The following is a 26166-nucleotide window of genomic DNA, read 5'->3' as shown; positions in this document are numbered from 1 at the left end:
GCTGTCGCTGCAGGCTCCCCTATTGCTTTTCAAAATCAGAGCATCCATCATCAAGCTTTCATTTCAATAAAATTGTACATTTAGAGCTTCAATTTCCACACTGTATAAGCACTTGCATTTAATGTACAAGAACTTTGTGACAACTGCTGATGAAAAAAAAGGGCATTATAAATACATTTGATAAATTCACATTTACAGCAATAGTAAGGATCATCAGGAGACTATGTTGAGAATCAATGCTGAAGAATGCGGTTGTATAAATACTGTATGCTATTGATTCAAACCACTGTACCAGATGCTTAGTCTAGGCCTTGCTCCAGCAGGGTTTATAGTATCTGGGCTGAATCATAGTGCCTTGGTCCTGACAGGACTGTATTTCTGCCTCTCTGCACTGAATCCCATTAAAGCACTTGTGGTAATCAGCCATAAAAAGGGTTATGTCCCAAATGGCACCCTATTCCCTATATAGTACAATACAAAAGCAGTGCACTATGCAGGGAATAGTGCCATTTGGGACGCAGTAGAAAAAAGGCAGAAGCCAGGCAGAACCCTCGCCTCTCTGCTTCCTCCGTCCAGCTCAGTGAAGTGAAGGATCCCTAGGTCAAAGACAAACTATACAACAGCTCTTACACAGCTAATGGAAGTAATCAATGTTGATTAGCACCGCTTCCAGCCATCAATTGTTTTACACGCGTTGGCCAAGGAGGATTGAGGGAGCGAGGGAGGAGAGGGAGGGGTGGTTTAGTCACTCTGTGACCGTAACGTGCCCAAGCATGAAGGGTATGTTGGCAGGATGTTCTGTGATCCATCAAAGAGAAAGATCCTCCTCTCTCTCTGTGCCGTAAATCTTCTACAAGCCCGCGGTAACTCTCCCCTTCTCTCTCCCCCCTTCTCCCCCATCCTCCCCCTGTCTCCCCTGCAGAATGACTCGTGGGGTAAGCAGTACTCGTACGCTCTCTTCAAGGCCATGAGCCACATGCTGTGTATCGGGTACGGCGCCCGGGCGCCCGTCAGCATGTCCGACCTGTGGATCACTATGCTCAGTATGATTGTGGGCGCCACCTGCTACGCCATGTTCGTCGGCCACGCCACTGCTCTCATCCAATCACTGGACTCATCCCGCAGGCAGTACCAAGAAAAGGTAAGCCCTTACTTAATATAAAATCCTATGTTTTATCTAATATCCCCATTCTGCTATGTGGCTCTGAAAGAGGATTTGGAAAAGCCGTCACAGATACCAAAAACCCTTGTCCCTGTTGTGAGGAGGTTCCCAGACAGAACTACAGTAGCACCATGTCTGCATCCCAAGTGCTCTGGTCGAAAGTAGTGCACTATGTAGGGGAATAGGGTGCCATTTGGGATGCTACCCATCTCTGTTTGGGGGCTTTTAGGGAACACTGTTAGGGGAGGTTCTGCAATCTAGATGCCCTATTACATCATTTCTGCATGAAATTATTCATCATGGACCACCAAACATCTGGAGTCATGCTAATGAGTTCTGAGTTCTTAGTATAAGCTGTTAGAATCTAAATGATTGGGCTTTTGCATTAAAGAGCAGAGTTCAATTCCCATATCCGTTAGACTAGTGTTATGGCCAGGGCTTGCTTCTGAAGCTGTAGGCTTATAAACACTTATGATGCAGTCTAGTCTCACTGTACCTATACAAATCTGCCAGTTTGACTCTTGCAAAGACCGGTAAGGATTAGGGTGAGATCATTACTACCCACTGTTCTGAGTCTGACCCTTAGATAGATTTAGTTAGCACCACTGGCGATCTATGACTTTAGCCATAATAATCTGTGCTGACCGTTGGATAGGTTTCTTAGTAGGCTCACATGTGAGTGATCTGATTAGCCATAATAATCTATTCTAGTGCTAAATCGAGCACACAGCCATGCAATCTCTATAGATAAACATTGGCAGTAGAATGGCCTTACTGAAGAGCTCAGTGACTTTCAATGTGGCACCTTCTTAGGATGCCACCTTTCCAACAAGTCAGTTAATCAAGTTTCTGCCCTGCTAGAGCTGCCACAGTCAACTGTAAGTGCTGTTATTATGAAGTGGAAACATCTAGGAGCAACAACGGCTCAGCCACAAAGTGGGAGGCCACACAAGTCGACAGAACGGAACCGCCGAGTGCTGAAGCGCGTAAAAATTGTCTGTCCTCGGTTGCAACACACACTACAGAGTTCCAAACTACCTATGGAAGCAACGTCAGCACAATAACTGTTCATCTGCAGCTTCATGAAATGGGTTTCCATGGAAGAGCAGCCGCACACAAGCCTAAGATCACCATGCACAATGCCTAGCTTCGGATGGAGTTGTGTAAAGCTCGTCGCCATTGGACTCTGGAGCAGTGGAAACACGTTCTCTGGAGTGAAGAATCACGCTTCACTGTCTGGCAGTCCGACGAATTAATCTGGGTTTGGCGGATACCAGGAGAATGCTACCTGAACAAATGCATAGTGCCAACTAAAGTATGGTGGAGGAGAAATAATGGTCTGGGGCTGTTTTTCATGGTTCGATCTAGGCCCCTTATTTCCAGTGAAGGGAAATCTTAACAGCATGCAATGACATTCTAGACGATTCTGTGCTTGCAACTTTGTGGCAACAGTTTGGGGAAGGCCATTTCCTGTTTCAGCATGACAATGCCCCTGTGCACAAAGCGAGGTCCATACAGAAATGGTTTGTCGAGATCATTGTGGAAGAACTTGACTGGCCTGCACAGAGCTCTGACCTAACGCCGGATTCCTGCCGTAAACCCTGGACCATTGATCATCACAGCTAGCTAGCTGCCACTGAGTGACCCAGCCCCGAAGCTAGCCCTGAGCCAGGTGCATCTCCCGGCTAGCAAATGTAATTACCACAACTACAATACCTTTTTCGCCATCTGGCCCGGTCCCTTCGTCGACACGGTGCCCCGCCGTACCACCACGACTGATCCGCAGATGTAATTCCATCAGCTGTGCCTTCAACCGGCCTTTGCCGGACGACGGATCAGACGATTCTACTTAATCCGGACTGCTACCTTTAAACGCCGTGTCTCCCGCGTGCCAGCGTAGCAACGACTACCCCGCGGCTTCCCTGTTCCATCTATTGCTGTACACTGGACCCTATGATCACATGGCTACATAGCTGATGCCTGCTGGACTGTTCATTTAGCACGGTACTCCGCTTTGTTTACCTTTGTTTATCTGTCGGCCCTAGCCCCAAACTTAGGCCCTGTGTGTCGCTAACCGACCCTCTCTGCCCATTCATCGCCATTTTACCTGTTGTTGTTGTCTTAGCTGATGTTGTCATAACCGTTCTTGTCTTAGCTAGCTCTTTGAATCAACACCTGTGATTGCTTTATGCCTCGCTTTATGTCTCTCTCAAATGTCAATATGCCTTGTATACTTGTATAATTATCATTGTTTTAGTTTACTGCGGAGCCCCTAGTCCCACTGTACATGCCTTAGATACCTCCTTTGTCCCACCTCCCACACATGCGGTGACCTCACCCAGTATAACCAGCGTGTCCAGAGATGCAACCTTTCTTATTATCACTCAGTGCCTGGGCTTACCTCCACTGTACCCACACCCCACCATACCCCTGTCTGCACATTATGCCCTGAAACTATTCTACCACGCCCAGAAATCTGCTCCTTTTATTCTCTGTCCCCAACGCACTAGACGACCAGTTTTGCTAGCCTTTAGCCGTACCCTCATCCTACTCCTCTGTTCCTCGGATGATGTGGAGGCTAACCCAGGCCCTGCGTGTCCCCAGGCACCAAAAATTCTGAGATTTCCATACCCAACTACAACATTTTCCGTCAAGATAGATTTGCCAAAGGGGGAGGAGTTGCAATCTACTGCAGAGAGAGCTTGCAAAGTTCTGTCATACTTTCCAGGTCTATGCCCAAACAGTTTGAGCTCAGTCTCTCACTGTTGCCGCCTGTTATATAAGCCCCTCAGCTCCCAGCTGTGCCCTGGACACCATATGTGAATTGATTGCCCCCCATCTATCTTCAGAGTTTGTTCTGATAGGTGACCTAAACTGGGATATGCTTAACACCCCAGCAGTCCTACAATCTAAGCTAGATGCCCTCAATCTTACACAAATTATCAAGGAAGCCACCAGGTACAATCTTAAATCCGTAAACATGGGCACCCTCATAGATATTATCCTGACCAACTTGCCCTCCAAATACACATCTGCTGTTTTCAATCAGGATCTCAGCGATCACTGCCTCATTGCCTGCATCCGCTATGGGTCCGCGGTCAAACGACCACCCCTCATCACTGTCAAACGCTCCCTAAAACACTTCTGTGAGCAGGCCTTTTTAATCGACCTGGCCCGGGTATCCTGGAAGGATATTGACCTCATCCCGTCAGTCGAGCATGCCTGGTCGTTCTTTAAAAGTAATTTCCTCACCATCTTAAATAAGCATGCCCCTTTCAAAAAAGGTAGAACTAAGAACAGATATAGCCCTTGGTTCTCTCCAGAGCTGACTGCCCTTGACCAGCACAAAAACATCCTGTGGCGGACTGCAATAGCATCGAATAGTCCCCGATATGCAACAGTTCAGGGAAGTCAGGAACCAATACACACAGTCAATCAGGAAAGCAAAGGCTAGCTTTTTCAAACAGAAATTTGCATCCTGTAGCGCTAACTACAAAATGTTTTGGGACACTAAAGTCCATGGAGAACAAGAGCACCTCCTCCCAGCTGCCCAGTGCACTGAGGCTAGGCAACACGGTCACCACCGATAAATCCATGATAATCAAAAATGTCAATAAGCATTTCTCTACGGCTGGCCATGCTTTCCTCCTGGCTACCCCAACCCCGGCCAAAAGCTCCGCACCCCCCGCAGCTACTTGCCCAAGCCTCCCCAGCTTCTCCTTCACCCAAACCCAGATAGCAGATGTTCTGAAAGAGCTGCCAAACATGGACCCGTACAAATCAGCTGGGCTGGACAATCTGGACCCTCTCTTTCTAAAATTATCCGCCGCCATTGTTACAACCCCTATTACCAGGCTGTTCAACCTCTCTTTCGTATCGTCCGATATCCCTAAAGATTGGAAAGCTGCCATGGTCATCCCCCTCTTCAAAGGGGGTGACACTCTAGACCCAAACTGTTATAGACCTATATCCATCCTTCCCTGCCTTTCTAAAGTCTTTGAAAGCCATGTTAATAAACAGATCGCCAACCATTTCGAATCCCACAGTACCTTCTCCACTATGCAATCTGGTCATGGGTGCACCTAAGCCACGCTCAAGGTACTAAACGATATCATAACCGCCATCGATAAAAGACAGTACTGTGCAGCCGTCTTCATCGACCTGGCCAAAGCTTTCGACTCTGTCAATCACCGTATTCTTATCGGCAGACTCAATAGCCTTGGTTTCTCAAATGACTGCCTCGCCTGGTTCACCGACTACTTCGCAGACAGAGTTCAGTGTGTCAAATCGGAGGGCCTGTTGTCCGGACCTTTGGCAGTCTCTATGGGGGTGCCACAGGGTTCAATTCTCGAGCCGACTCTTTTCTCTGTGTATATCAACGATGTCGCTCTTGCTGCGGGTGTTTCCCTGATCCACCTCTACGCAGACGACACCATTCTGTATACATCTGGCCCTTCTTTGGACACTGTGTTAACTAACCTCCAAACGAGCTTCAATGCCATACAACACTCCTTCCGTGGCCTCCAACTGCTCTTAAACGCTAGCAAAACCAAATGCATGCTTTTCAACCGTTCGCTGCCTGCACCCGCCAGCCCGACTAGCATCACTACTTTGGACGGTTCTGACCTAGAATACGTGGACAACTACAAATACCTAGGTGTCTGGCTAGACTGTAAACTCTCCTTCCAGACTCATATCAAACATCTCCAAACCAAAATCAAATCTAGAATCGGCTTTCTGTTTCACAACAAAGCCTCCTTCACTCACGCCGCCAAACATACCCTCGTAAAACTGACTATCCTACCGATCCTCGACTTTGGCGATGTCATTTACAAAATAGCTTCCAATACTCTATAGCCAATTGGATGTAGTCTATCACAGTGCCATCCGTTTTGTTACCAAAGCGCCTTATGCCACCCACCACTGCGACCTGTATGCTCTAGTCGGCTGGCCCTCGCTACATATTCGTCGCCAGATCCACTGGCTCCAGGTCATCTATAAGTCTATGCTAGGTAAAGCTCCGCCTTATCTCAGCTCACTGGTCACAATAACAACACACACCCGTAGCACGTGCTCCAGCAGGTATATCTGCCCAAAGCCAACACCTAATTTAGCCGCCTTTCCTTCCAGTTCTCTGCTGCCAGTGACTGGAACGAATTGCAAAAAAAAAATTGCTGAAGCTGGAGACTTACATTTCCCTTACTAACTTTAAACATCAACCATCTGAGCAGCTAACCGATCACTGCAGCTGTACATAGTACATCTGTAAATAGCCCACCCAATCTACCTACCTCATCCCCATATTGTTTTTATTTACTTTGCTGCTCTTTTGCACACCAGTATCACTACTTACACACTCCAGTGCTAATCTGCTAAATTGTAATTACTTTGCTACTATGGCCTATTTTTTCTTGCCTTACCTCCTCATGCCATTTGCACACACTATATATAGACTTTCTTTTTTTATATTGTGTTATTGACTGTACGCTTCATTATTCCATGTGTAACTCTCTGTTGTTGTTTCTGTCGCACTGCTTTGTTTTATCTTGGCCAGGTCGCAGTTGTAAATGAGAACTTGTTCTCAACTAGCTTACCTGGTTAAATAAAGGTGAAATAAAAAAATGTAAATACATTTTTTTTTTTTAACATCAAACACCTTTGGGATGAATTGGAACCCTGACTGCGGGCCAGGCCTAATTGCCCAACATCAGTGCCCGACCTCACTAATGCTCTTGTGGCTGAATGGAAGCAAGTCCCCACAGCAATGATCCAACATCTAGTGGAAGCCTTCCCAGAAGAGTGAAGGCTGTTATAGCAGCAAATGAAGGACCAGCTCCATATAAATGCCATGATTTTGGAATGGGCTGTTTGACAAGCAGGTGTCCACATACAGTGCATTCGGAGTATTCAGATCCCTTGACTTTTTTCACATTTTGTTAGGTCACAGCCTTTTTCTAAAATTGATTAAACTGTTTTTTTCCCTCATCAATCTACACACAATATTTATTTTATATATTTATTAATTTAACCTTTATTTAACTAGGCAAGTCAGTTAAAAACAAATTCTTATTTACAATGGCGACCTACCCCGGCCAAACCCTAACCCAGACGAAGCTGGGCCAATTCTGCACCGCCCTATGGGACTCCCAATCACGGAAGGTTGTGATACAGCCAGGAATCGAACCAGGGTCTGTCGTGACACCTCTAGCACTGAGATGCAGTGCCTTAGACTGCTGCGCCACTCGGTAGCCCCCATAATAACAATACCCCATAATGACAAAGCAAAAGCACATTTAGAATACAAAAGTATTTAGTTTACAAAAGTAAACTAACATTTAGTTTACAAAAGTATTACAATTTTAAAACTGAAATATCAAATTTACATAAGTATTCAGACCATTTACTAAGTGCTTTGTTGAAGCACTTTTAGCAGTGATTACAGCCTTGAGTCTTGGGTATTATGCCACAAGCTTGACACACCTGTATTTGGGAGTTTCTCCCAGTCTTCTCTGCAGATCCTATCAAGCTCTGCCAGGTTGGATGGGGAGCCTCGTTGCACAACTATTTTCAGGTTTCTCCAGAGATGTTTAACTTCTTTGGGCTGCAGGGGCAGTATTGAGTAGCCTGGATAAAAGGTGCCCATTTCAAACGGCCTCGTACTCAATTCTTGCTCGTACAATATGCATATTATTATTACTATTGGATAGAAAACACTCTCTAGTTTCTAAAACCGTTTGAATTATATCTGTGAGTAAAACAGAACTCATTTTGCAGCAAACTTCCTGACAGGAAGTGGAAAATCTGAAATCGATGCTCTGTTCTAGGGCCTGCCTATAAATGTGCTTGATTTGTATTAGTATACATGCACTTCATACGCCTTCCACTAGATGTCAACAGGCAGTGAGAGAAGAAATGGAGTGTATATCTTGATCTGAGGTCGAATAAGAGCTCTTGGCATGACGTGACCCCAATTTCCGGTTTTCTGGAACGCGCGAGAAGGGACCGGGTATTGCCTTCTGAAAAGCTGTCGTTATAGACGGCTAATATCTCCGGCTTTGATTTTATTTGATAAATGTGACAATATCATCGTAAAGTATGTTTTTTCAATATAGTTTTATTAGATTATTGAAATTTTTTCGGGACGTTAGGCGTGTTGCGTTGTCTGCATTTGTTGACGATGGAGAGCTTCGCGCCACTTCGCTACTGTGCTTGCTAATTCAAGAGGGAAAAATGCCATTCTAAAACAAAACAACGATTGTTCCCGACAAAGGACCCCTTGTACAACATTCTGATGGAAGATCATCAAAAGTAGGACCCATTTTATGATGCTATTTCATATATCTGTCGGAACATGTTTACTAATAGTTTGCGCCCAGATTTTGGGCACTCTTTCGCTATAACGTAAGCTGGATGTCGTAATGAAGTTATTTTTAGAATTCTAACACGGCGATTGCATTAAGAACTAGTGTATCTATCATTTCCTATACAACATGTATTTTTTAGTAATGTTTATGAATAGTTATTTGGCCAGAATATGTGAGTGTCAGAAAAATATCCGGACGTTCTGGGAAAAAGCTGCTACGTTAGCACAATGTATAACCACTGATTTCAGCTCTAAATATGCACATTTTCGAACAAAACATAAGTGTATGTATAACCTGATGTTATAGGACTGTCATCTGATGAAGCTTATCAAGGTTAGTCAAAAATTATATATCTTTTGCTGGTTTGTTACGATCGCTAACTTTTGCTGCTGGTAAATGGCTTGTGTTTCTGGCTATTGTGGTAAGCTAATATAATGCTATATTGTGTTTTCGCTGTAAAACACTTAAGAAATCGGAAATATTGGCTGGATTCACAAGATGCTTGTCTTTCATTTGCTGTACACCATGTATTTTTCAGAAATGTTTTATGATGAGTATTTAGGTTTTTCACGTTGGTGTCTGTAATTACTCTGGCTGCTTCTGTCACGTTCCTGACCTATTGTTCCTTTTTCTTTTATTTATTTAGTTGGTCAGGGCGTGAGTTGGGGTGGGTTGTCTATGTGTGTTTTTCTATGTTGGGGTTTTGTGTTCGGCCTGGTATGATTCTCAATCAGAGGCAGCTGTAGATCGTTTGTCCCTGATTGAGAATCATACTAAGGCAGCCGGGGTTTCACGTGTGTTTTGTGGGTGGTTGTATCGCGTGTCTGTGTTAGCACCACACGGGACTGTTTGCGGTTTGTCACGTTTGTTGTTTTTGTATGTTAAGTGTTCAGTCTGTTTTCATTAAATAATCATGGACACTAACCACTCTGCATATTGGTCTGATCCTTCTCGCCTCTCCTCCTCGTCCGAGGAGGAGGATTACGACGATCGTTACAGCTTCGGTGCTATTTGTGACGGTAACTGTGATGGTAGCTGCAATGTAAAACTGATTTATACCTCAAATATGCATTTTTTTTTAACAAAACATAGATTTATTGTATAACATGTTATAAGACTGTCATCTGATGAAGTTGTTTCTTGGTTAGTTTGGTTGGTTCTTGGTTAGTTAGGTTGGTTTTGTGCATGCTACCTGTGCTGTGAAAAATGTCTGTCCTTTTTTGTATTTGGTGGTGAGCTAACATAAATATACGTGCTGTTTTCGCTGTAAAACATTTTAAAAATTGGACATGTTGGCTGGATTCACAATATGTTTATCTTTCATTTGCTGTATTGGACTTGTTAATGTGTGAAAGTTAAATATTTCTAAAAAAATATATTTTGAATTTCGCGCCCTGCACTTGAGCTGGCTGTTGTCATAAGTGTACCGACATCGGGCTTGCAGCCATAAGAAGTTAATCAGGTTCAAGTCTGGGCTCTGACTGAGCCCCTCAAGGACATTCAGAGACTTGTCCCGAAGCCACTCGTACGTTGTCTTGGCTGTGTGTTTACGGTCGTTGTCCTGCCGCTGAAAAACATTCCCACAGCATGATGCTGCCACCACCGTGCTTCACCGTAGGGATGGTGCCAGGTTTCCTCCAGACATGACGCATGGCATTCAGGACAAATAATTAAATATTGGTTTCATCAGACCAGAGAAACTTGTTTCTTATGGTCTGAGTCTTTTAGGTGCCTTTTGGCAAACTCTAAGCGGGCTGTCATGTGCCTTTTACTGAGGAGTGGCTTCTGTCTGGCCACTCTACCATAAAGGTATGATTGGTGGAGTGCTGCAGAGATGGTTGTCCTCCTGCAAGGTTCTCCCATCTCCACAGAGGAACTCTTGAGCTCTGTCAGAGTGACCATTGGGTTCTTGGTCAGGATGAGTGTAGGATGAGTCTTGGTGGTTCCAGGCCACTGTGTTCTTGGGGACCTTCAACACTGCAGAAATGTTTTAGTACTTTTCCCCAGATCTGTGCCTTGACAAATCCTGTCTCGGAGCTCTACGGACAATTCCTTCAACCTCATGGCTTGGTTTTTGCTCTGACATGCACTGTCAACTGTGGGACCTTTTATAGACAGGTGTGTGCCTTTCCAAATCATGTTCAATGAACTGAATTTGCAACAGGTGGACTCCAATCAAGTTGTAGAAACATCTCAAAGATGATCAATGGAAACAGGATGCAACTGAGCTTAATTTTGAGTCTATTAGCAAAGGGTCTGAATACTTTTGTAAATAAGTTATTTCTGTTTTTTAATACATTTGCAAAAATTTCTAAAAACCTGTTTTCAATTTGTCATTATGGTGTATTGTGTGTAGATTAATGAGGGAAAAATATTTGATCTGTTTTGGACTAGGGCTGTAACGTAAGAAAATATGGGAAAGGGAAGGGGTTTGAATACTTTCTGAATGCACTATATATATATAGTATCAGTCAAAAGTTTGGACACACCTACTCATGCAAGGGTTTTTCTTAATGTTTACTATTTTCTACATTGTATAATAATAGTGAAGACATCAAAACTATGAAATAACACATTTAAAATCATGTAGTAACCAAAAAAGGTATTAAACCAATCAAAATATATTTTAGATTCTTCAAAGTAGCCACCCTTTACCTTGATGACAGCTTTGCACACTATTGGCATTCTCTTAACCAGCTTCAACTGGAATGCTTTTCCAACAGTCTTGAAAGAGTTCCCACATATGCTAAGCACTTGTTGGCAGCTTTTCCGTCACTCTGCGGTCCAACTCATCCCAAACCATCTCAATTTGGTTGAGGTTGGGTGATTGTGGAGGCCAGATCATCTGATTCAGCACTCGATCACTCTCCTTCTTGGTCAAATAACCCTTACACAGCCTAGATTTTTGATTGGTCATTGTCTTGTTAAAAAACATATGATAGTCCCACCAAGGGCAAACCAGATGGGATGGCGTATCACTACAGAATGCTGTGGTAGCCATGCTGGTTAAGTGTGCCTTCAATTCTAAATAAATCACAGTGTCACCAGCAAAGCACCCCCACACCATCACACCTCCTCCTCCATGGTTCATGGTAGGAACCACACATGCAGAGATCATCCGTTCAGCTACTCTGTGTCTCACAACGACATCAAATTTGGACTCATCAGACCAAAGGATAGATTTCCACTGGTCTAATGTCCATTGCTAATGTTTCTTGGCCTGAGCAAGTCTCTTCTTATTATTGGTGTCCTTTAGTAGTGGTTTCTTTGCAGAAATTAGACGGAAATTCGACCATGAAGGCCTGATTCCTCTGAACAGTTGATGTTGAGATGTGTCTGTTACTTGAACTCTGTGAAGCATTTATTTTGTCCACAATTTCTGAGGCTGGTAACTCTAATGAACGTATCCTCTGCAGCAGAGGTAACTCTGGGTCTTCCTTTCCTGTGGCGGTCTTCAGAAGAGCCAGTTTCATCATAGCGCATTATGTTTTCTGTGACTGCACTTAAAGAAATGTTCAAAGTTCTGGCTACTTTGAAGAATCTTAACCTGTTTGGCGTGCAAGCCCGACGTCGGTACACTTATGACAACAGCCAGCTCAAAGTGCAGGGCGCGAAATTCAAAAGATATTTTTTTTAAATATTTAACTTTCACACATTAACAAGTCCAAGACACCAGATGAAAGGTACACATCTTGTGAATCAAGCCAACATGTCCGATTTTTAAAATGTTTTACAGGGAAGACACAATATGTAAATCTATTATCTAACCACGTTAGCAAAAGACACCACTATTTTTACTCCATCAGTTTTTTACTCCATCAGTAGCTATCACAAATTCGACCAAATAAAGATATAAATAGCCACTAACCAAGAAACAACTTCATCAGATGACAGTCTGATAACATATTTATTGTATAGCATATGTTTTGTTAGAAAAATTTGCATATTTCAGGTATAAATCATAGTTTACATTGCAGCTACAGTCAGAAATTGCACCGAAAGCAGACAGAAAAATTACAGACACCAACGCCAAATAACTAAATACTCATCATAAAACATTTCTGAAAAATACATAGTGTACAGCAATTGAAAGACAGGCATCTTGTGATTCCAGACAATATTTCCGATTTATCAAGTGTTTTACAGCGAAAACACAATATAGCGTTATATTGGCGTAGCCACAATAGCCAAAAACACAAGCAATTTCCCAGTAGCAAAAGTAAGCGATCGTAACAAACAGGCAAAAGATATATAATTTTTGACTAACCTTGATTTTCTTCCTCAGATGACAGTCCTATAACATCAGGTTATACATACACTTATGTTTTGTTCAAAAATGTGCATATTTAGAGCTGAAATCAGTGGTTACCCATTATGCTAACGTAGCTACTATTTCCCACAACGTTCGGATATTTTACTGACACTTTTTCTGACACACATATTCTGACCAAATAGCTATTCATAAACATAACTTAAAAAATACATGTTGTATAGGAAATGATACATCCATTAGTTATTAATGAAATCACAGTGTTAGAATTCTAAAAATAACTTCATTACGTTATGCAGCTTCGGTATAGCTTAGAGTATCCAAAACGTTGGCCGCCCACGACTAGTACACAGTTCGACAGATATATGAAATAGCATCATAAAATGTTTCTTACTTTTGCTGATCTTTTATCAGAATGTTGGACAAGGTGTCCTTTGTCCAGAACAGTCGGTGTTTGGATTTAGAACCTTCATTTTCCCTCTCGATTTAGGAAGCGCACTTGCCAAGTGGCACAAAGCTCTCCAACGTCAACAAAGTCAGAGAACGGAACACGGCAAAACTCCCGAAAATGTTTCAATAATCTGATGAAACTATATTGAAAAAACATACTTTACGATGATATGGTCACATGTATCAAATAAAATCTATCCCGGAGATGTTAGTCGTTCATAACGACAGCTAAACATTAGGCAAATCCATGTCCTCTTTCGCGCGCTCCAGAAACAGGAAATGGACGGTCACGTCAAACAAAGAGCTTTTATTCCACCTCAGACCAAGATAAACACTAAAATTTTTCTCTCACCGCCTCTTGACAACCAGGGGAAGGTGTATGAAGTGTACGTAGACTCTTACGTATCATGCCCATGTATAGGCAGGAAGTTGAACAGAGCATCGATTTCTGACATTCCACTTCCTGGTCAGGAAGTGTGCTGCAGAATGACTTCTGTTTCACTCAGAGAAATAATTCAAACGGTTTTAGAAACTAGAGAGTGTTTTCTATCCAATAGTAATAATAATATGCATATTGTACGAGCAAGAATTGAGTACGAGGCCGTTTGAAATGGGCACAATTTAACTGGCTACTCAATACTGCCCCTTGCAGCCATAAGAAGTTAAATATAAAATATATTTTGATGAGTTTAACACTTTTTTTGGTTCCATATGTGTTATTTCGTAGTTTTAATGTCTTCACTGTTATTCTACAATGTATAAAATAGTAAAAATAATGGAAAATCAGGTAAGGAGTAGATGTGTCCAAACTTTTGACTGGTACTGTATATATATATATATATATCGATATATATACACTGCTCAAAAAAATAAAGGGAACACTTAAACAACACAATGTAACTCCAAGTCAATCACACTTTGAGGGAGCATGCCGACTGCAGGAATGTCCACCAGAGCTGTTCCCAGAGAATTTAATGTTAATTTCTCTACTATAAGCTGCCTCTAACATTCTTTTAGAGAATTTGGCAGTACGTCCAACCGGATCACAACCGATGACCACGTGTATGGCGTCGCGTGAGCGAGCGGTTGCAACGTTGTGAACAGAGTGCCTGCCCCGTTGTTGCAGTGGGGTTATGGTATGGGCATGCATAAGCTACGGACAACAAACACATTTGCGTTTTATCGATGGGAATTGTAATGCACAGAGATACCGTGAAGAGCTCCTGGGCCCCATTGTCGTTCAATTCCTCTGCCGGCATCACCTCATGTTTCAGCATGATAATGCATGGCCCTATTTCGCAAGGATCTGTTCACAATTCCTGGAAGCTGAAAATGTCCCCGTTCTTTCATGGCCTGGATACTCACCAGACATGTCACCCATTGACCATGTTTGGGATCGACATGTACGAAAGAGTTTTCAGTTCCCACCAATATCCAGGAACTTCGCACAGCCATTGAAGAGGATGGGGACAACCTTCCACAGGCCACAATCAACAGCCTGATCAACTATGCTAAGGAGATGGCATCTAAAAAAATATATATATTTCACCTTTATTTAACCAGGTAGGCCAGTTGAGAACAAGTTCTCATTTACAACTGCGACCTGGCATGAGGCAAATACTGACTGGCTTTCTGATCCACGCCCATACCTTTTTTTTATGGCATCTGTGACCAACAGATGCATGTCTTTATTCCCAATCATGTGAAATCCATAGATTTGGGCTTAATTTATTTATTTCAATTGACTGATTTCCTTATGTGAACTGTAACTCAGTAAAGTCTTTGAAATTGTAAATGTTGCATTTATATTTTTGCTCTAATAACAGTGACAAGTTCAGGGCAGGGTACTGGGCAGAGGCCAGCTAGTGGTGACTATCTAACAGCAGTGGTCTAAAGTACTTAAGTAAAAATACTTTAAAATACTACTACGTTTTGGGGGGGTATCTGTACTTTATATTTTGTGAAAACTTTTACTCTGTTACATTACTATGAAAAATAATGTAGTGTTTTACTCCATACATTTTCCCTGACACCCAAAAGTTACATTTTGAATGTTTAGCAGAATTTCACGCACTTATCATGAAAGCATCCATGGTCATCCCTACTGCCTCTGACTCACATGCTTCGTTTATAAATTATGTCTGAGTGTGCCGCTATCTATCCGTAAATACATTTTAAAAAATACAAGAAATTGTGTTGTCTGGTTTATTTAATATAAGGAATTTGAAACAATTCATACTTTCAATACTTAAGTATATTTTAGCACTTAAATACACTTAAGCATCAAAAGTAAATGTAAAACCAAATACTTTTAGACTCCTCCTCAAGTAGTATTTTACTAGGTGACTTTCACATTTATTTCAGTCATTTTGCATTAAGGTATGGTAATTAGGTCGTTTTTCCACTACTGTTTAACAGTCTGATGGCCTGGAGATGGTAGCTGTTTTTCAGTCTCTTGGCATTCCTGACACCGGGTGCTGTACATTTCCTGGAGGGCAGGCAGTGTGTTCCCGGTGATGTGTTAGGCTCACTGCACCACCCTCTGGAGGGCCCTGCGGTTTTGGTTAGTGCAGTTGCCGTACCAGGCGGTGAAACACCTCGACAGGATGCTCTGACCCTTTTTAAAAAATGTTGCCTAAAATAACATACTCAAATCTAACTGCCTGTAGCTCAGGACCTGAAGCAAGGATATGCATATTCTTGATACCATTTGAAAGGAAACATGAAATGAATGTAGGAGAGTATAACACATTAGATCTGGTAAAAGATAAAACAAAAACACATGCTTCTTTAAAAAATATATATATATATCTTTGAAATGCAAGAGAGGCCCTAATATAATATTGCAGTTTAGGCACAATTTAGAGTTTGCACCGTTTCAGATTGATCCAGTGAAGCATTTCAATAGTGGACAATATTTTGTATCAAGTCTGTCCAAATGTGTCGAATTGGTCAATTGATACATTTTCAAGTACATAACTATAGACAAATTATATGGTAATACATGGATCATTAGCTAATACACTGGAGTGCCTTGCGGTAGTGCGTACGGCCCAGTACATCACTGGTGCCAAGCTTCCTGCCATCCAGGACCTCTACACCAGGCGGTGTCAGAGGAAGGCCCTAAAAATTGTCAAAGACTCCAGCCACCCTAGTCATAGACTGTTCCCTCTGCTACCGCACGGCAAACGGCGCCGAACACCAAGTCTAGGACCAAGAGGCTTCTCAACAGCTTCTACCCCCAAGCCATAAGACTCCTGAACATCTAATCAAATGTCTACCCAGACTATTTGTATTACCGCTGCTACTCTCTATTGTTATCAATGCATAGTCCCTTTAATAACTCTACCTACATGTACATATTACCTCAACTAACCGGTGCCCCCGCACATTGACTCTGTACCGGTACCCCCTGTGTATAGTCTCGCTTTTATTTTACTGCTGCTATTCAATTACTTGTTACTTTTATTTCTTATTCTTTCTCTTTTTTTAACTGCATTGTTGGTTAGCGGCTTGTAAGTAAGCATTTCACTGTCAGGTCTGTTATACTCGGCGCATGTGACTAATAAAATATGATTTGATCTTTCACACATCTAGATGGCCGGGCGAGGTTGGTGTGTAGCCAGAGACAGCAGGGGTTCAACCTGTAGTACCCAGTTCCTACATTTGAATATAAAAATGCTTTTTATCAAAAAAAACTATAATACATTTTATTTCTGGGACCCTCAGGATGACAAATCAGAGCAAGATTACATAAAGTACATTTACCTTCAGAGGTGAATGTATCAAACTAGTTGCCGTAATAAAAGTTTTGTTGTGCACTCTCCTCAAACAATAGCATGGTCTTTTTTCACTGTAATAGCTACTGCAAAGTGGACATTAAAGTTTGATTAATGGTGCATCTTTGGAAGTTTGTGAGGGTCTAGAAGGACGGAGAAATGTATAACCGGGGATATTTACCTCAGAGAACATTGTGTTGCTGCATGACAGAATGTATAAATGTTATGAGAATGCATTAACATTCCAAGAACCATGGACGGAATACAATATAAAGTGTTCTCCTCCTCACAGACAGACACAATGTACCTTGCATAAGCACGTAGTGTTTTCAGCAGCAAGCACAAAGCACATTCATTCACTTCGGAGGTTTACATACACTTAGGTTGGTTGGTCATTAAAACTCGTTTTTCAACCACTCCACAAATTTCTTGTTAACAAAATATAGTTTTCACAAATCGGTTAGGACATTACTTTGTGCATGTCACAAATAATTTTTCCAACAATTGTTTACACAGATTATTTCACTTAAAATGCACTGTGTCACAATTTCAGTGGGTCATAAGTTTACATACAGTAAGTTGACTGTGCCTTTAAACAGCTTGGAAAATTCCAGAAAATTATGTCATGGCTTTAGAAGCTTCTGATAGGCTAATTGACATTGTTTGAGTCAATTGGAGGTGTACCTGTGGATGTATTTCAAGGCCTACCTTCAAACTCAGTGCCTCTTTGCTTGACATCATGGGAAAATCTAAAGAAATCAGCCAAGACCTCAGAAATAAATTGTAGACCTCCACAAGTCTGGTTCATCCTTGGGAGCAATTTCCAAATGCCTGAAGGTACCACGTTCATCTGTACGAACAATAGTATGCTAGTAGAAACACCATGGGACCACGCAACCATCATACCACTCAGGGAGGAGACGCGTTCTGTCTCCTAGAGATCAACATACGTTGGTGCGAAAAGTGCAAATCAGTCCCAGAACAGCAAAGGACCTTGTGAAGATGCTGGAGGAAACAGGTACGAAACTATCTATATCCACAGTAATACGAGTCCTATATCAACAAACTGAAAGGCCGCTCAGCAAGGAAGAAGCCCCTGCTCCAAAACCACCATAAAAAAGCCAGACTACAGTTTGCAACTGCACATGGGGACAAAAATTGTACTTTTTGGAGAAATGTCCTCTGGTCTGATGAAACGAAAATAGAACTGTTGTTTGGCCATAATGACCATCGTTATGTTTGGAGGGAAAAGGGGGAGGCTTGCAAGCCGAAGAACACCATCCCAACAGTGAAGCACGGGGGTGGCAGCATCGTGTGGTGGGGGTGCTTTGCTGCAGGAGGGACTGGTGCACTTCACAAAATAGATGGCATCATGAGGGAGGAAAATTATGTGGATATATCAGTCAGGAATTTAAAGCTTGGTCTCAATTGGGTCCCAAGCATACTTCAGAAGTTGTGACAAAATGGCTTATGGAAAACAAAGTCAAGGTATTGGAATGGCCATCACAAAGCCCTGTCCTCAAGCCTATAGAAAATTTGTGGGCAGAACTGAAGAATTGTGTGCGAGCAAGGAGGCCTACAAACCTGACGCAGTTACACCAGCTCTGTCAGGAGGAATGGGCCAAAAATCACCCAATTTATTGTGGGAAGCTTCTGGAAGGCTACCCGAAACATTTGACCCAAGTTGAACAATTTAAAGGCAATGCTACCAAATTCGAATTGAGTGTATGTAAACTTCTGACCCACTGGGAATGTGATGAACGAAATAAAACCTGAAATAAATCACTCTCCTATTATTCTGACATTTCACATTCTTAAAATAAAGTGGTGATCCTAACTGACCTAAGACAGGGTCTTTTTACTCAGATTAAATGTCAGGAATTGTGAAAAACTGAGTTTAAATGTATTTGGCTAAGGTGTATGTAAACCTCCGACTTCAACTGTATACATAAACATTCATACATATATATGTATTTACATACTTTTTTAAATATGCCTGTATTATTCCCCACAAACCCTACCACCCCTTCCCTATTTGGAGTAAACTAATATACAATAACACTTAGGCTTCTACCTTCAGTTTCTACAAATTATACACATTTTACAGACAATTTATTTTACAATAGTTATATTTTGTTTGTTTTTAGTCCTTCCTCTATTTCTGATGTCCATCCAGTTTGATTTATATTTGTAACTGCTGTTTCACAAAATTACTGAACCTTTTATACATTTTTGGTCCTTATACCAATTTCATTAATGTTTTTATTTATCACTATTTTCTTTAACCATTTATGGTCTTTAATGCAGGGCCGACAGACAAGTTCCTTACTTTTTTCCCCTTCTACTTGCCTCTTCCATTGTTGTAGTAAAGCTGCAATTAGTTGGTTGTAGTTTTGGGTAGAGCAGACATTTCCACATGTCTGTGTTAGATGCATTTGTGATATAACTCCACCAGTCCTATTTATGATATTATTTACAAAAACACATTTTCTAAACATTTTATCAAAAAATATGTTTTTTATCAATTAGTATATTTGAGTTTAACCACAATATTTGTTGTATTATTTGTTCTGTCTTTTCAGGTGGACTAAACTGAAAGTGCTACCAACTTTCTAAGGCTTTTTTTTTTTAAATAACGGTATTTTGAGGATGATTTCGTTTTCAAACAACCGAAAGTGAGCAGTAGTAATCTGAATAAAGGGAAAAAGGCCATTAATGAACATGGGGTGAGACATTCTTACTAATTTACTAGAGAACCATTTCGGGTTTAAGTATAACTTTTGTATGACTGATGCCTTTAGTGAGAGGTCTAATTACATTTACATTTAAGTCATTTAGCAGACGCTCTTATCCAGAGCGACTTACAAATTGGAAAGTTCATACATATTCATCCTGGTCCCCCCGTGGGGAATGAACCCACAACCCTGGCGTTGCAAGCACCATGCTCTACCAACTGAGCCACACGGGACCAATGCTAATGCTTTAATATTTAATAATTTCTGCCCTCCGAATTCATATTCGTTATATAAATAGAACCTTTTAATTTTGTCTGGCTTGCCATTCTAAATAAAATGGAATATTGTTTGTTCATAATTTAAAAACCAAGTCACTAGGTGTAGGCAAAACCTTAAGCAAATATGTAAGCTGTGATATGACTAAAGAGTTAAATCAGGGTGATTTTTCCACAAATAGACAGGTATTTACCTTTCCATGGTAGAAAGATCTTATCTATTTTTGCTAACTTTCTATAAAAATGTATTGGAGTGAGATCATTTCTTTCTTTCGGGATTTGTATACCGGGTATGTCCACATCTCCGTCAGACCATTTTATTGGTAAACTACACGGTAATGTAAAAGTAGCATTTTTTTTTGTGAGCCAATTGGTTTTAATATAGAGAGGTTAGCAAAAAAGTATCTAGATCCTCTATGAGGCTGTGGAGGGATTCTAATTGTAGTTTTAAAAGAATACATGATTCATCAGCGTACAATGACACCATTGTTTGTAAGCCATGGATTTCTAATCCCTTAATATTATTGTTGAATCTAATTCAGCTAACATAATATATATATGTCAATAGTGGACAACCTTGTTTTACTCCTCTTGACAGTTTATTAAAACTTTGAGATGTAGCCATTATTTAATATTTTACACCTAGGGTTACTATACGTAACTTAACTCATTTTATAAGAGATTCTCCAACATTTAAATATTGTAAGCATCTATATATAAACTCCAGTCATACTGTATCAAAAGCCTTTTCAAAATCAGCTATGAAAGCCAGGCCTGGTGTCCCCTGATATTTCATAGTATTCTATTATGTCCAGTACTTGTCTTATATTATTTCCAATGTATCGTCCATGTTAGAAAACCTGTCTGATAAGGATGTGTAATATCTGCCAAATACTTTTTAAATTCTATGCGTCAAGCATTTAGCTAGAATTTTTGCATCACAACACTGAAATGTAAGAGGCCTCCAATTTTTTTCCCAATGGACTGGATCTTATATTCCACTTGGATCCTGTTTCAGTAATAATGAAATCAGACCTTGTTGCGTGTCTGATAATCTACCATTTATATAGGAGTGTTTAAAACATGCTAATAAATGGTCCTCTGAGTATATCAAAAAAGGGTTTGGTATACTTCCACTGGTATACCCTTCGGCCCTGGAGTTTTCCCAACCTTAAAGACTTTAATTGCATCAAGAAGTTCCTCCTCTGTAGTATAGCCTTCACATGAGTCTCTGTACAGATGTTAATTTTACATTATTAATAGGAAGAAAATCCATACATTTAGCTTCGGTTAGTGGAGATGGAGGAGACAAACAAAAACATTCTGAAAGTACTTTACTTCCTCTTTCAAAATATCATTCAGTGAATCATGCGTGACCTGTAACAAGTTTCAAAAAAAAAATTGGTAGCATTTCTTGTTGAAGAATGAAAAATTATTTGCTTATTTTTATAATATAATTCACTGGATCTTTCTTGAATGAGTTCCTCCATTTCTTTTTGTTTTTCCTCTAACTTATTCTGTGCCTCTATGGTACAGTTTTTATTGCCATCTAACTGTACTGTTAGTCCTTCAATTTCCTTTGTTAATATGGACTCTTTTGATCTAAATTATCCCTGTCTGGGACAGGTAGCACGTCCGGTGAACAGGTCAGGGTTCCATAGCCGCAGGCAGAACAGTTGAAACTGGAGCAGCAGCACGGCCAGGTGGACTGGGGACAGCAAGGAGTCATCATGCCAGGTAGTCCTGAGGCATGGTCCTAGGGCTCAGGTCCTCCATATATGCCAATTATGTGTAGGAACCGACCGCATTCTGTCCCCTATCAACACTTTAACTTTTGGTGCCAGAGAGAATGACATGAGAAAGTAATCAAGACGACTAGCTTGATTAAGCCTCCGCCATGTATATCTCACTAGGTCAGGGTATTTAAGCCTCCATATATCCACTAATTCCAATATATCCATGACATTAATGATTTCCTTAAGTGCCTGAGGGTAATAGTTTGTAGTGTGATTTCCTTTCTGGTCTATAGAGGTATTTAAGACCGTATTTAAAATCTCCCACCATAATAATAGAGTCTAGTGTTGCTTGTAGAGTTGATCAATTCTTATATATTTTCAAAGAAGCTTGGATCATTATTTGGACCGTATAGGTTAATAAGCCATGTCTGTTTATTGTCCAATAACATATTTAAAATAATCCATCTACCCTGATCTGTTTGGACAATTTGCACATTTGGATCAAAATTACTGTTAATTAATATCACCCCTTTTGAATTTCTTTGCCGATGGGAGAAATATATTTCGCACCCCCAGTCCTTTTTCCACAAAACTTCATCTAAAATTGTTGAATGAGTTTCTTGTAAACAATATATATTATATTCCTTCTCTTTTAGCCAGGTAAATACTGATCATCTTTTTCTGTTATCTGCTAAGCCATTACAATTATAACTGGCTATACATATTTCACCACAAGTTTCAATTCTATTTATCAAAATATATGTTTGTAAACATACCATTAAAAAGTAACATGATGAAAGAGTGTCTATATAGCTGTACCATGATATTTGCATTGCTACTAAGTTACCCTCCAATTGGTCCCCACTATTCCACCTACTTAAAGCTCTCCTCATCCCGAGTTGGGTTGTCATCCCAATGCCCAGCAGACCACCCAGATCCCATAGCCCCGGAGAGACCGGAATCCATCCTTCGAAAAGAGCAAACAGTGCCACCTACAGAACAGAAGCAGATCAACCGCCAAATGCATTTCCATCACCCTCACTTCGATTTGTTTTATATATAGCCATTTAAAAAATATTATACAAATAATTTCTTATTTTCCATAATTAGCTATTAATATTTGTAGTAATTACATTTACATTTAAGTCATTTAGCAGACGCTCTTATCCAGAGCGACTTACAAATTGGTGCATTCACCTTATGATATCCAGTGGAACAACCACTTTACAATAGTGCATCTAACTCTTTTAAGGGGGGGGAGGGGGGGGTTAGAAGGATTACTTTATCCTATCCTAGGTATTCCTTAAAGAGGTGGGGTTTCAGGTGTCTCCGGAAGGTGGTGATTGACTCCGCTGACCTGGCGTCGTGAGGGAGTTTGTTCCACCATTGGGGTGCCAGAGCAGCGAACAGTTTTGACTGGGCTGAGCGGGAACTGTACTTCCTCAGAGGTAGGGAGGCGAGCAGGCCAGAGGTGGATGAACGCAGTGCCCTTGTTTGGGTGTAGGGCCTGATCAGAGCCTGAAGGTACGGAGGTGCCGTTCCCCTCACAGCTCCGTAGGCAAGCACCATGGTCTTGTAGCGGATGCGAGCTTCAACTGGAAGCCAGTGGAGAGAGCGGAGGAGCGGGGTGACGTGAGAGAACTTGGGAAAGTTGAACACCAGACGGGCTGCGGCGTTCTGGATGAGTTGTAGGGGTTTAATGGCACAGGCAGGGAGCCCAGCCAACAGCGAGTTGCAGTAATCCAGACGGGAGATGACAAGTGCCTGGATTAGGACCTGCGCCGCTTCCTGCGTGAGGCAGGGTCGTACTCTGCGAATGTTGTAGAGCATGAACCTACAGGAACGGGTCACCGCCTTGATGTTAGTTGAGAACGACAGGGTGTTGTCCAGGATCACGCCAAGGTTCTTAGCACTCTGGGAGGAGGACACAATGGAGTTGTCAACCGTGATGGCGAGATCATGGAACGGGCAGTCCTTCCCCGGGAGGAAGAGCAGCTCCGTCTTGCCGAGGTTCAGCTTGAGGTGGTGATCCGTCATCCACACTGATATGTCTGCCAGACATGCAGAGATGCGATTCACCACCTGGTTATCAGAGGGGGGAAAGGAGAAGATTAATTGTGTGTCGTCTGCATAGCAATGATAGGAGAGACCATGTGAGGATATGACAGAGCCAAGTGACTTGGTGTATAGCGAGAATAGGAGAGGGCCTAGAACAGAGCCCTGGGGGACACCAGTGGTGAGAGCACGTGGTGCGGAGACAGATTCTCGCCACGCCACCTGGTAGGAGCGACCTGTCAGGTAGGACGCAATCCAAGCGTGGACCTTGCCGGAGATGCCCAGCTCGGAGAGGGTGGAGAGGAGGATCTGATGGTTCACAGTATCAAAGGCAGCCGATAGGTCTAGAAGGATGAGAGCAGAGGAGAGAGAGTTAGCTTTAGCAGTGCGGAGCGCCTCCGTGACACAGAGAAGAGCAGTCTCAGTTGAATGACTAGTCTTGAAACCTGACTGATTTGGATCAAGAAGGTCATTCTGAGAGAGATAGCAGGAGAGCTGGCCAAGGACGGCACGTTCAAGAGTTTTGGAGAGAAAAGAAAGAAGGGATACTGGTCTGTAGTTATTGACATCAGAGGGATCGAGTGTAGGTTTTTTCAGAAGGGGTGCAACTCTCGCTCTCTTGAAGACGGAAGGGACGTAGCCAGCGGTCAAGGATGAGTTGATGAGCGAGGTGAGGTAAGGGAGAAGGTCTCCGGAAATGGTCTGGAGAAGAGAGGAGGGGATAGGGTCAAGCGGGCAGGTTGTTGGGCGGCCGGCCGTCACAAGACGCGAGATTTCATCTGGAGAGAGAGGGGAGAAAGAGGTCAAAGCACAGGGTAGGGCAGTGTGAGCAGAACCAGCGGTGTCGTTTGACTTAGCAAACGAGGATCGGATGTCGTCGACCTTCTTTTCAAAATGGTTGACGAAGTCATCCGCAGAGAGGGAGGAGGGGGGAGGAGGGGGAGGAGGATTCAGGAGGGAGGAGAAGGTGGCAAAGAGCTTCCTAGGGTTAGAGGCAGATGCTTGGAATTTAGAGTGGTAGAAATTGGCTTTAGCAGCAGAGACAGAAGAGGAGAATGTAGAGAGGAGGGAGTGAAAGGATGCCAGGTCCGCAGGGAGGCGAGTTTTCCTCCATTTCCGCTCGGCTGCCCGGAGCCCTGTTCTGTGAGCTCGCAATGAGTCGTCGAGCCACGGAGCAGGAGGGGAGGACCGAGCCGGCCTGGAGGATAGGGGACATAGAGAGTCAAAGGATGCAGAAAGGGAGGAGAGGAGGGTTGAGGAGGCAGAATCAGGAGATAGGTTGGAGAAGGTTTGAGCAGAGGGAAGAGATGATAGGATGGAAGAGGAGAGAGTAGCGGGGGAGAGAGAGCGAAGGTTGGGACGGCGCGATACCATCCGAGTAGGGGCAGTGTGGGAAGTGTTGGATGAGAGCGAGAGGGAAAAGGATACAAGGTAGTGGTCGGAGACTTGGAGGGGAGTTGCAATGAGATTAGTGGAAGAACAGCATCTAGTAAAGATGAGGTCAAGCGTATTGCCTGCCTTGTGAGTAGGGGGGGAAGGTGAGAGGGTGAGGTCAAAAGAGGAGAGGAGTGGAAAGAAGGAGGCAGAGAGGAATGAGTCAAAGGTAGACGTGGGGAGATTAAAGTCACCCAGAACTGTGAGAGGTGAGCCATCCTCAGGAAAGGAACTTATCAGGGCGTCAAGCTCATTGATGAACTCTCCAAGGGAACCTGGAGGGCGATAAATGATAAGGATGTTAAGCTTGAAAGGGCTGGTAACTGTGACAGCATGGAATTCAAAGGAGGCGATAGACAGATGGGTCAGGGGAGAAAGAGAAAATGTCCACTTGGGAGAGATGAGGATCCCAGTGCCACCACCCCGCTGACCAGAAGCTCTCGGGGTGTGCGAGAACACGTGGGCAGACGAGGAGAGAGCAGTAGGAGTAGCAGTGTTATCATTGGTAATCCATGTTTCCGTCAGTGCCAAGAAGTCGAGGGACTGGAGGGAAGCATAGGCTGAGATGAACTCTGCCTTGTTGGCCGCAGATCGGCAGTTCCAGAGGCTGCCTGAGACCTGGAACTCCACGTGGGTCGTGCGCGCTGGTACCACCAGGTTAGAGTAGCAGCGGCCACGCGGTGTGAAGCGTTTGTATGGTCTATGCAGAGAGGAGAGAACAGGGATAGACAGACACATAGTTGACAGGCTACAGAAGAGGCTACGCTAATGCAAAGGAGATTGGAATGACAAGTGGACTACACGTCTCGAATGTTCAGAAAGTTTAAGCTTACGTTGCAAAAAATCTTATTGACTAAAATGATATAGTACTGCTGGCTGGTGAAATAGGCTAGCTAGCAGTGGCTG

The 26166-nt window shown here is 42.5% G+C and overlaps 1 protein-coding gene across 1 annotated transcript in view; it reads left to right on the top strand.

The window, feature by feature from the left end:
• Positions 1-26166, top strand: part of LOC120026178 (potassium/sodium hyperpolarization-activated cyclic nucleotide-gated channel 1-like) — a 185338-nt gene that overhangs the window by 95286 nt on the left and 63886 nt on the right. The window contains exon 4 of the mRNA XM_038971003.1: positions 923-1141. Within this exon, the coding sequence (XP_038826931.1) occupies positions 923-1141 (219 nt within the window). The remainder of the gene's footprint in view (positions 1-922; positions 1142-26166) is intronic.

The sequence above is a fragment of the Salvelinus namaycush genome, chromosome 31 (assembly GCF_016432855.1).
Source record: "Salvelinus namaycush isolate Seneca chromosome 31, SaNama_1.0, whole genome shotgun sequence".
NCBI lineage: Eukaryota > Metazoa > Chordata > Actinopteri > Salmoniformes > Salmonidae > Salvelinus > Salvelinus namaycush.
This window is presented reverse-complemented; position numbering and strand designations above follow the sequence as displayed.